At 37.2% G+C, this 12601-nt stretch overlaps 1 protein-coding gene across 12 annotated transcripts in view; it reads right to left on the reverse strand.

The window, feature by feature from the left end:
* Window positions 1-12601, reverse strand: part of Syt14 (synaptotagmin XIV) — a 153219-nt gene that overhangs the window by 103244 nt on the left and 37374 nt on the right. For 5 of the 12 annotated variants that reach the window (XR_003956138.1, XM_006497256.2, XM_006497255.2 and 2 more), the window contains exon 1: window positions 822-907. The exons of 2 other annotated variants lie outside the window; for them this stretch is intronic. Coding sequence is in view for 4 of the 10 variants with exons in the window: in NM_181546.3 (NP_853524.1) it covers window positions 822-986 (165 nt within the window). In the remaining 6 variants the exon portion in view is untranslated. Of the gene's footprint in view, window positions 1-821; window positions 987-12601 lie in introns of those variants that run through there. 5 more of the 12 variants (XM_030255032.1, XM_030255030.1, NM_181546.3 and 2 more) reach the window with 1 other exon arrangement.

Here is a 12601-nt window from a genome sequence, read left to right on the forward strand (position 1 = left end):
ACATGAGAAACAGTCAACCAGATCTGAACCATATAAGGCAGCATAGTTTCTAACACAGAAATCAAAACAAAATTTGGTAATTACCAGATCTTTATAAATGAGGGGGATGCCATCCTTTAGGTTATCAGAAGAGGAAAGCATTCTCCAGCATCTGAATATAGAAAAGCATGGCTCCTCTGCTCTCATTCTTCAAACTCTTAAATCAACACCTTGGTTTACCATTCTCAGCTTCCCCCACTATCATTTATATCAGAGAATGTTTGAAACAGCAAATAAAAAGCTCTTGTAGTAACATGTTTAAAAGCTTCTCTAAAAAATGGGGAAAGGCAGCACTACAGTCCTCAAGCTCCCCAGGACCTAGCAACACTAGAGTACAATCACTGTGTGCTCCTGCGCACAGCAGCACAGTGTGGGAAACACCTCCTCCCAGCAACAATCATCTTCCGCTGAGAATGAGAAGATGTGTAAAACAAAGACTGAGTGCCTTCAGAGCTTGATTCTGGGAAAGCTCTCCTAGAACCATGTGCGCAATGGACCAGGCTATTTCTCTTAATGCAGTATCTATTCCTAGCACAAGATCAAAAACATGCCTTATAAATGAAAAGTAAAAACATTGGTTTTTTGCAATAATAAACTACCTTTATGTAGTAGCTTAACAATCTGTAGGCAACAGGAGACCTGAACATGATTATTTAACAAACATTTCAGTCTTACAAAGTAGAGATTCAAAAGTTAAGTTTATCACATACCAAAGTTGGCCTTCTCATAGCACTTATTAAAACAAGGAACAATTCAGATAAAGAAGTGGGGATGATACTTACACATTTTATCTTGTGAATTCGTCCGTGTATTGTATCCTGAACCAAGATCTGGAAACCCTCCAACATTTTCAAAACAGAACTTCTTATTAATATAGAGAAAAAGGAGCAGCATCAAGACAATAAACACCCCAACTGCTGACAAAAATCCAACCGCCTCTGGAGAGACTAGAGAAAAGAAAGTCAAGGCTGAGAATAAGAAGGAATTTCCCAGTATACGCTAGACAGTTTGCTATCTAATGTCAACTACTTTTAAAATGTCATAATTTAAAATAGTTTGTAAGAAACCCCACAAAGTGTAAAGATATATTTTCAATATATTCAACAGCATTCATTCAAAATTTTTCAAAACGTTTCTAAATAAGTATCCTGAAAGAATTTTAAAAGAAAAAAAGTCTAAAATATAAGCAGTTAACTTATTTTAAATCCATGAAGAATATTATAAAAATTTTGGCACAGAATTAGAAAAAATTCTTTGAAAAATATTTTTCATGCATTAAAAATTGTTAAACTTATGAGAGCATGTACTAGTATTATCTCTCAAAGCTTTTCTGAACCTTCTTATTAACCAGGGAAGTCCCTAATCTAGCATTTAAGTTCCAGACCCTTCTTCTTACACACACCAGTCAAAGGGGTCTGTCTAATCTTGAGCACTCAGGCTTGGGTTTTGCCCCTCCTCTTCCTCTTGTCTGACATGCTCAACCCATCTCTCATATCATTCCACTCAGACAATAAAATCTCTGAACTGTCAGTCATACACCAAGCTCCTGGCTTTGCACACATATGATGCAGGCAGTTAGAATGCAAGCGCAATACAGAGTAGGACGGAAAACATACAGGATCACGGGTACCATATGTTCCCTCACTGAAGGGTCAAATGTGCTTCTCTGAAAGCTACAGCTTCTGTGACTACATTTTATGAACTAACAGGACTTAGACAAGTTAATATTATTCTAAGATGAAGCAAAGATATGTGTGAATCCTAGAGATAGGACATGTTATATTTTAGAAGCAGCATGAGATTTTAGTATGATGAGCTGTCAGACTAAAAAGAATTTAGTCTCAAGAGATACACAATACCACCCAAGGAGATTCGGACTCCCAGCTCCATCAGTCTCCCTGTCCTTTCACATCTCCATTGCCTGGCACTGTACCAGTCATCTGGAGTTAAACAAAGGCCATGTTTTTGCATGAGTAGATGGATCATAAACATCAAATGTCTCTTGTGAAGTATGGCCTACTTCCCCCTCCATTGTTCAAGCAGCACCAACCACATAATCTCCCCCAAGATTCTGTAAGCAGAACTCATTTGTTAAAAACCAGGTCACTACCTGGTGAGTGATTAGTGCTTTTATCTGTTAGCTTTTCATTATTCATGACAGTCAGGCATACCATAAGTAGAACAGAGTATGACATTACAGTCTACTCAAAGCTGGGTCAGCAGTGTTGGAGCAGATGAAGCACAAGCAGCACTAGAAAGGAGGGGCAGTAAGAGCAGAGGAGCTGGCAACAAGTACATGGAGTACAATGGACGTATCTGTGGCCAACTCAGTCTTCTCAAAGACCCAATGACCATTCCCACCATTAACTGAACTGCAGGACATGAAGCACATACCCAGCCAGAAGCCAAAGATGCTAGGAGCTGTGTTTTACCAGTGCTCACAGTCTCCCCTGCCTTCTCAACTCCTCTTCAGCGTTTTCCTATCCCCTGTCCCCAACTTATTCCTATATTACTTTTATCCTCCTCCTTCCTTCGTAAATTTATAAATTTTACTTCATGAGAATTTCAACTCAAAACCAGTAAGATAATAAAAGTCAGCGAGTTCTGTGAGAGACAGGAATGTAAACCTTGGGGTGGACAGAAAAACCACTTTCTGAGGTTCAAAGAAGAATTTAGAAAGAAGATGCACTGTGTGTAGATGAAAAGACTAATAAAGATTCTACGAATAGAAAGTGGCAGATGGACAACCAAGGCCAAAGATGTAACATGCCCAAACCACCCAAGAGTAACAGTAACAGCTGTTGTAGTTACCTCTCTGCCCTCCATGTACCTTACAACATCCGGTGGCTGAGAACAAGTATGTGCATGAATAGATGAACGAATGAGAGAACATGTGTTCTAGAAAGACCAAGAATATGTTATAATAACCAAAAGTAGAGAAAAAAGAAAATTCAAGCTGTCAATCTTTGATACTGCCCTAAAGAATATAAACTTAGGGAACAACAGGGTTACTACAAACATGTCTTGAAAATTTACAGTGGTTAAAATGAAGGAAAATGGAATAAGATAGGCACTGAATAGCTGCAAGATTATGATGAACTCTTAATGACGCAGCAGCAGCAGTGGCAAAGAGAAGGGATGAATTCTAATTTTTGTTCAAAGAATGTAAGCAATGTCAATCAACAGAATGTAGAAGACCAGGAAAAGCTGATGATAATTCTAATTCGAAACTGAAAGGTGAGGTAGACAGAAGTGCCATTAACCAACCTGAAAAATATGAAAGGCATTTATTTTTTAACAGCATGGGGAAAAGAGTCACATGGAGAAAGGAATTTAGGGAACTGGCAGTAGTTTTGCTGTGATATGTTAGAAATGTCAACAGAATATCTCAGAGGAGAACATGAACATGCTTTTCTTGTGAAAGTAAGGTTAGGTATAAAAGACCTGGGGCTTTCCCCATTTGTTCCTTTTACACTACTTTAAAACCTTCATTCACAAAGTAAAATTAAGCCAAAAACTCAGACGTGAGGCTTCCTTAATGGTTAATCTATTCATTACAAATTCACTGGTAAATGCATGCTGTATCTTTGGACAAATTTAAAAAACAAAAACAAACTTTTCTCCACTTGGAAAAGGAAAAATGGGCCTTCTCCAAATCACTACTCATACAACCATAATTCTAATCTATCACTTGATAAAATGCCATTTGCCAACACAGAAAATACATAGCTATAATTTAAAGTAGCAATATGTCCAGGTGTGGTGGTGCATGCCTTTAATCCCAGCACTCAGGAGGCAGAGGCAGGTGGATTTCTGAGTTCAAGGCCAGCCTGGTCTACAAAGTGAGTTCCAGGACAGCCAGGGCTACACAGAGAAACCCTGTCTCGAAAAAACCAAATAAATAAATAAATAGCAATATGGTTATAGAAAAGTAAGTGACATTTCCTAATAACAAATATTATAAATCTTCAGATCTCTATTTTCATCTTTACAGCAAAATCAAAATATTTATTATTCCAAACAAACAATAGTTCTGAGTATATAAGCATTTGCTAAATCTCACCTATGTATAAAACCACAATAGAAGATGCACTGAAATCAGAATACAGACATGAACACTATAGACAATTAATTAAAAAAATTATACTTAGACTTCACTATTGATATTTTTTATTCAATATAAGATTGGAATTTCCCCTAAAATCTTACATTATGAATCTGCTTATAGACATTATGAATATTTCTAATGATATAGTTAATTAATAAATGCATAGACTTATCCTTTTCAAGGCTTCTAGGTCATCCACCAAAGGCAAGTAAAGCTATTAAAAATTCCTGTTGGGGGCTGGAGAGATGGCTCAGCGTTAAGAGCAGTGGCTATTCTTCTAGAAGACCTGGGTTTAGCTTACAGCACCCACATGGTGGCTCACAATATTCTGTAACACCAGTTCCACAGGATTCAATACCTTTTGGCCTTCATGAGCACTACATGTGTGTGGTTCACAGACATGTACACAGGTAAACTCTATTAGCACAAAATAAGATTAAATAATCAAAAATATTTTAAATTCCTGCTGCAGAACTGAAGAGAGAGTTCAGCCAGCAAGCCTGCTATGCAAGTATGAAGAGCTGCATTCAATCTCCAACACCCACATAAAAGTCTGGACATGTCTTACATACTCGTAAGCTCAGTGTTGGCAAGGTAGAAACAGGAGGATCCCAAGATTATGTCGGTTGTTCTACCTAGCAAAATCAGGGAAGTGCAGGTCTAGTGACAGATCCTGCTCCAAAGAACAAGGTGGGTGGCTCCTGAAAAATCAGTGAACACCAGAGGCTGACATCTGGCCATACGCACACACACACACACACACACACACTACACAGAGACAGAGACAGAGAGAGACACTGTTTAGCAGAGACTGTTTCATAGTATTGTCTCCCTTAATCCTCAATAAACACATCTGGCAGGTATCATTACTGAGACCCTAAAACATTCTAAAGATTTTGAGATCTTTAGGTTCAGTGAGAGGCCTAGATTTGAGTTTAGTCAGGCACTGAGAATCCTGATTCCAAACTGAACCTGTAGGTTGTAACCCCTTTGTGGGTCAAATGATCCTTTCACCGGGGTCACCTAGGATCACTAGAAAACACAGATATTTACATTGTGAATCATAACAGTAACAGACTTACAGTTATGAAGGAGCAACAAAATAATTTTCTGGTTGGGGTCACCACAACAGGAGGAGCTTTATTAAAGGGTCACAACGTTAGGAAGGTTGAGAACCACTGTTTAACCCAGACGTCTCTTTGCTTGGCATTTACCAGGCATGAGGTTTGGTCTGTTGCTATGGATTGCAATGCTTAATTCTATACCCAAAGATCTAGGCCTATGAGTCAATTCTCTCATTTACGAGCTTTTGTTGTGCAAACTTGGTTCCTTGAGTTAAAACTATTGGTTAACTAAAGTTGGCTACAGCTGATCACTGGAGAGATCAGAGTTAGGTGGGTTCTGAGTTACCTGGTTCAGGATGAGGAGTGACCACGAGGAGAGAGGACAAGACACCATAGGACAAGAATCTTAAAATCATGGCCATGAGGGCTGGCCACGTGAAGTTAAGAGCACCCAAAAGGAACAGAGTAAGTAATAACTTGGGGTTATCAATAGGAAAGTAGATTCTAATAGCATAGAGGGTATATATCTGCCCAGTTTTAGTGCTGATAAAGGCTAATGTGTAAATTAAAGGTCATGTGTGTTTTATCTGGGGATTGTATACTCAAAGGCGGGGTAGAAGCCCTGATTGAGAATAAATATATTCTACAACAATAAACAAATTTTAAACTAAAGATATTCTATCAAAGAGGAAGTTTGATCATTGTGGTACTTCAACAAAAACTGTAATTCACTGAGCTATCTGCAAAATAAATATTACAAAGTACAATGATAAAACCCCAGAGAATTGGCTTTGTCCGAGTTTTTATTACATATGCTAAACTCCTTTAGACAATTATCATTATATTTAGAAATAAATACTTAGAAAAAGCAAACTTTAAATAAATGCCACTTTGTCAGTTTTTGAGTTGCCGTAATAGTGGTAAGAGTCATGTTAACTTCTAGAGATAATTTCATCAAAAAAAAGTTGAAACATGTCTATGACAGTCAAAACAAAGACAAATCATTTTGACTGAAGAATACTTAATTTCTGTACTATACTAGGCCACAAATGGACATTTTCTATGTAGTTTCTGAAAAAGGAAACTAAAATTGGCATATAAACAAGAATAAGGAAACTGGCTGCCACACAAATGTCTCCAATTCTCACTTCCTTGTCACCACCATCATTCTCTGCCCTAAATAAAGCTTTATATAAAAGCAAGATTCTAATGCACAGACACATTTTAGAATTATTACAAAATACATTATTCAATTAGACAAAGACTAAGTATGGTTTATAGTTCTTTTAAAACAGAAGAGATAAGAGCAAAACTTACAGTGTGCATGGCAGCATGTGAATGAGACTTGTCCACTGAGCATGGAACCTGAGATCAACCCTGCACCATCATGTACGCTTTAATAATTCATTTCATAGATGCCATTCTATCTCCTGACCAAAATGTCAACCGAATAAAAATACAACTTTCATTTAAAAAATAGTTTACAATATATGTCTAAAACCTTTTACTATATTTTAATCATTTCTTCATATATTGGACATAAAATAAAAAATTATGGGGACACCAAGAAATAATTTAGGGGTAGAAAAGATTAATCTGATGTTCTTAAATTACCTTTGTAACATCTCAGTTACACAAATTACATGTCCCTTGAAATGTTTATATTATTATACAAATGATGCCAGACTGGAAAAGTGATGTACAGTCATCAAAATGAACATAATGTATAGATAACAACTATGGATTTTATATTTATTCAAAAACTGCAAGCACATGAAAGACATTATTGATTATATAATCCATTACAAACAACTAAGGACAAGAGAGGCCCAGAGGGAAGGCCAAAAGGGCATTCCCTGTGAACTCTAAAATGTCAGAGAAAACAAAACTCCCTCTGCCAAAAGCAGATACCTAGACTTGTGTGGATAACAGGAGCCACTCAATATATTTCACACGTCAAACTGTCAGAAGACTAAGCTATACATTTCCTACAAGTACAGTTAAATAAATTAAATTTTCAATTCAACAAACTACTCAATTTAACCTTGAAAATTTCATAACAATAAAATACTCAAAGTAATCTTAGAAAAAAATAAACCAGGAACCCAAACATTAATTATAGCCAAATACTAAGATTCAGATTTAATAACATGTAATGTACTAATAACAATGTATGTAAATTAAACCATTATACAAAGTCTGTCCAACATTTTCTGGGATTAATTTTCCTTCAAGGATAGCCAAGGCTGCAAAACTGACTCCAGTTAAGTTTAGACTAAGACCACCTACCCTCCTAGTAGTCTCCCCACAGGAAAGTGCATCTCTCTTATGAACAAATTAGGGCTAACTGCCCCAGTGTTTTTCTCTGTCTGTTCATAAGTTATTTAAATGACATCACAGAGCACTTTCCAAGGCTTCACCTCTGTTTTCCTGTTGCAGTTGTTCAACATTTACAATTATGTCTCCATAGCTGATCCTCTACAATAGGTATGATGGTTTGAATGTGCTTGGCCCAGGGAGTGGCACTATTATGAGCTGTGGCCTTGTTGGAGTAGGTGTGGCCTTGTTGGGGTAGGTATATCAATGTGGGTGTGGGCTTTAAGAGCCTCCTCCTAGTTGCTGGGTGAGCCAGTCTTCTCCTGTTTGCCTTTAGAACAAGATGACATAAAACTTTCAATTCCTCTAGTGCCATGCCTGCCTGTATGCTGCCATGCTTCCCACCCTGATGATAATGAACTGAACCTCAGAACCTGTAAGCCAGCCCCAATTAAATATCCTTTATCAGAGTCACCTTGGTCATGGTGTCTGTTTACAGCAATGAAAACCCTAAGACAAGAGGATCTTAAAAATTCAACACAAATTGCAGGATAATCTTCTACTCAGAGACAATTCCAGATGTCACCCAATTTCAGATAGGCTTATTTCATAATTTAGTTCAAAACCACCAAAGTATGGTAACCAGTAGACAGTTCTTTCAATTCTCTTAGAGAAACGTCATCTTCTTAAAATTGAGTGGTATGCCAGAGTTTTCTTCCTCAAGTGATGAAAGCATCTCTGCTCATTCTGAAAGCATGTTTTCCATAAGCTGACATGTATGGAAGAAATGCAGCTATTTTAGTTACTTTCTATTGCTGTGCTAAACCATAACCTAGGCAACTTAAAGAAGGAGAAGTTTACTGGGGACTTGAGGTTCAAAGGGTGAGTCCATGACCATTAAAGCAGGGAGAATGGCAGCTGGCAGACAGGCATGGCACTGGAGCAGTAGCTGATAAGTGTATCTTATCTACAAAAAGCAGGCAAAGAAGGGATTGGTCATGGTGGGGGGCACGTGAGCACACCTCAGAGCACTAACTAGAAATGATGAGGGCTCTTGAATACTCAAAGTTCATTTCCCACATCTTTCAACAAGGCCAAAGAAAGGACTGGGTAACTATTCTGACTTCTTAGAAGAAGTAACTGCTAAACTATTGTGATGGTTTGAATATGCTTGGCCTAGGAAGTGGCACTCTGGAGGTGTGGCCTTGTTGAAGTAGGTATATCACTGAGGCATGGGCTTTAATACCCTCATCCTAGCTGCCTGGAAGCTAGTATTCTGCTAGCAGCCTTCAGATGAAGATGTAGAACTCTCAGCTCTGCCTGCACAAAGCCTGCCTGAACGCTGCTGCCATGCTCACACCTTGATAATAATGGAATGAACCCCTGAACACAATTAAATGTTGTCCTTATAAAAGTTGCTTTGTTCATGGTATCTGTTCACAGCAGTAAAACCCTAACTAAGACAACTATGAAGAATGTAGAATCTAAAAATATGGAGAAACTAAAATAAGAAAGAGTAAGAGAGCAAAGAAAAAGCAAAAAATATGTATAGTAAAAAAGTGAAAGTGACTCACTAAGAGAGAAGAATAAGTAGAGTGGGAAGCACAGAAGATAAGGGTCCTGGGGACAAATGGAAGTGTTGAGGTCTCTGTGTGTAAGACTCGGAGTGGATGCAGGCTGCTGAGAGACAGTGTGAGACACTGTAGGAAATGAGGATATATAGGTAACAGGTTCTTTCTGGAGCCCCTCTTCCAGGCTCCATCATATACCAACTGCTGAATGCAGCCTGTGTCCCACACTCATCTTTAAATGCTCCTTTTTCTTGTGTTTCATTAATGCTTGTTCCCAATGGTAAAAACTACAACAACTTCCGATCACTGACATTGTATCACAATCATCAAACAAAACATCTACTGTTTATTCAACAAGTTCATAAAAAGGCAGCCATGCATGTAATAATTTACCAAGTGATTTTTCCCATAAGGAAGTCATACTGATATTCAAATAAATAAAATACTAATTGTGAGATGTTATATGGATTGCAAAACAAAACAAAACAAAACCTTGAGAGAGAACAGGACCCTAAAGAAATGGCTTAGCAGTTAAGTCTTTTCTTTCAGAGGACTTAAGTTTAATTCCCAGGACCCAAATGGCAACTCACAAAAATCTGTAAATATAGTTTTGAGGGATCCGACACCCTCTTCTGACCTCCTCAGACACTAGGCATACAAGTGTAGTACAGACATATACAGACACAAAATGGAAAACATGGCAACTATGTGGAAAAATATTACTTAAGGTGATCAAATACAGCCTCCCAATTAAATACAAAAAGATGTGCAATCAAAGAACAATCTTATGTCTTTTTATTTTGAAAGATCAGTTATCTAAACAAGAAACATACATTTATGTCTAACTGTCTTGAATAAATCTTAGAATGTCCTCAAACTTTCCATTTCATTGGTTAACTTGGAAATAGGAACTAGGTTGGAAATGAAGCCCTGGAAGACCTACACAGCACCAGGTTTCATTATTCATGGCTTCAGGGAAGTCTTGGGCATGCACCAGCAACAGTGTATTCTGCCTGTTCTATCAACATCTCTGGGCTACCACAGTCGGTCTTATTGGTGACCAGATCTAAAGCTAGAAACTATAGAATTAGTCTCTTTCTCTAAATAGACATTGTGCTTCTGGCTTTGCATTTTGGAGTCAGGAAATAGCAATAGTTAGATACCCGAATGAGTTAAAATAGACAAAGAATGTAAGATTCAATGGCTTAGTACACAAACTCAGTGGCTCCTACTTAACTTTAAAGAAAGCGACTCTACAGAGCTATGATATTTAATACCTGTATTAAAAGCCTGAAGGAGGGAACTAAGAATATACTCCTTAATTTTGTATAAAGTCATATAAATACTAGGTTGAGCATGAGTGCTAATTCACTGACTCAAAGAAAGCTATTCTAGGACCAATGGATTAAGACGATAACACATAAAAACAAAATGTATGTCACATGTGGGTGACTTGAGGTTATACTACCTGACCAGGACTCAAACACTGACAAACATTAGTAAAAATATTGGCTCAAGAGAGTATGTCTGAACAAATCTTAAAATTAATGCATAATGAAAATCAAATAGGATCAGAAGTATATTGTTTCTAACAGGTAATGAAAATTCAAATTAGAGCAATAATGATTTCATATTTCAAAGCGAAACTGAGAAAATAAAAATGTTCAGAGAGCAATAATCACATATAGAACACACATAAAAGGTACCACACTAAAGGTAAATTTTCTCTACACTGCTGAAGAAATGGCAAAAGTGTTCAACTTTAGTTTGTACCAGTCAGTTATGTTCTTAGCATGGAATGGTCAGATTAGAAAAGACAAAATATAATCTGCCATGCAAAAGCTTGACTGCAGAAATTATTAACTGATGAGATTAAAGGGAGAAACATAAACATAAAAGAGAAAGGTGTAGATCCAGTTTCAAGCAAATTCCAAAAGCTAAATTAATGTAATGATCACATTTATAAAGTGCAAATTCACAAAGAAATTTTGAGCATTTCTAAAACTGGAAAACACATAACTACATAAAACTTCTAGACTCAATAACTCACAATAATTAAAAAGCAAGGGACAGATGTGAATACAATGAGAAACAAATCAAAGAGCAGAAGAAAAACAAAAAAAAGCATTTGTTGATGAAACCATTAATAGTAAAAAAAGATCATTAGAAATTAGCCAGATCAACAGTCTATCTATCCCAATGAATTTCTATACAGTTAGAATAGCCATTCTGACGGTGTAGAGCTTCACACTGAATTTTACATTTATACTACTGAAAAGATTCTTATACATTTATCTACCACCAAAAATTAAACACCAATGCCAGAGTTAAAACTAGAAAATCATTTCTATTTTCTTTCATAACTCATGTCTTCTATCTTCATTCAGTCCTTCCCCAAATATTTAGTCTTTCTTGTTCTCTTTTCTACATGTTACACTGTATTCACGTGCATATTTTCTTACATGTATACATATATTATTAGCTAGATTTTGCTTTTGAGAAAGCATATGCAGGTTTTTTTTTCTTTCTCCAATTGAGCATACAAATGAAAACATTCATTCACAGTCAATCTTGGTTACACGGCACATCCAAGGCCAACCTGTGCTACAGGAGACCCTACTTCAGAAAAATGAAAACAAGCAAAGGACAGATTTAAGAACTGCCAAGTGTGGTCCCAAAAGCTTGTAATCTTGGTACAAGGTGATGGAGGAAGAATGAACTAGAGGCCATCCTTGACCACAAGCAAGTTCACAGCCACACTGGGCTACACAGACCTTCTAAACAAACAACAAAAGTGCTGAGATGCCAGGGGGAGGAAACATTTGGCAAGAATAATTACAGTCAGACAGTCTGCCTTATTGTTAAGACTGTGGTGTTTCTTCTGAGCACCTGTGAATAGAACTGCTAGTTATAACCCTAATGCAGCTTTGCACTGTCCTTACCCTAGAACTCTGTTATAATGACATCTGTGTTCTACAGAGATAGTGAAGCCACTACAGTTTGCTACATATGCTGCCATGTTGCATCCACAAATAAAAATAGTTTTACTGGAGATTCGGCTTCAACAAGTGAGTATGGCAGTTGGCCACACTGTCTCCCTACACTTTTTAGAATTGAGCTAACAGAAAGATAGATAGAAGACTACAGTATGGTGAGAATTCTGTGGAAAGTTTAATATCAAAACCTTTTACGATTAAAACAAGGTTATCAGTGTTCCTAAAATGCATCACTAATTAGAAAAGGCTTTCATTTCTGTCCAGGATGCACACATCTTTACATACAAGAGTCATACCTTCTAGCAAAAGCTAAACCCTTTTTGTCTCAACTCTTTTTCTTGGGAGTTTTTAGTAGGTTCTAGGAGGGGAGTGCAGCTACTCATGTATTAATGATAGAAAAATGGTCCAACTCTACCAGGCAATGCTGTCTTCTCAACCAAACACACAGCTTCAGAAGGAACATGCATAAAGTGGAGAGGGAAGAAAGACACACCTGCCCAACCAGTC

This window comes from Mus musculus, chromosome 1, assembly GCF_000001635.26.
Source record: "Mus musculus strain C57BL/6J chromosome 1, GRCm38.p6 C57BL/6J".
NCBI lineage: Eukaryota > Metazoa > Chordata > Mammalia > Rodentia > Muridae > Mus > Mus musculus.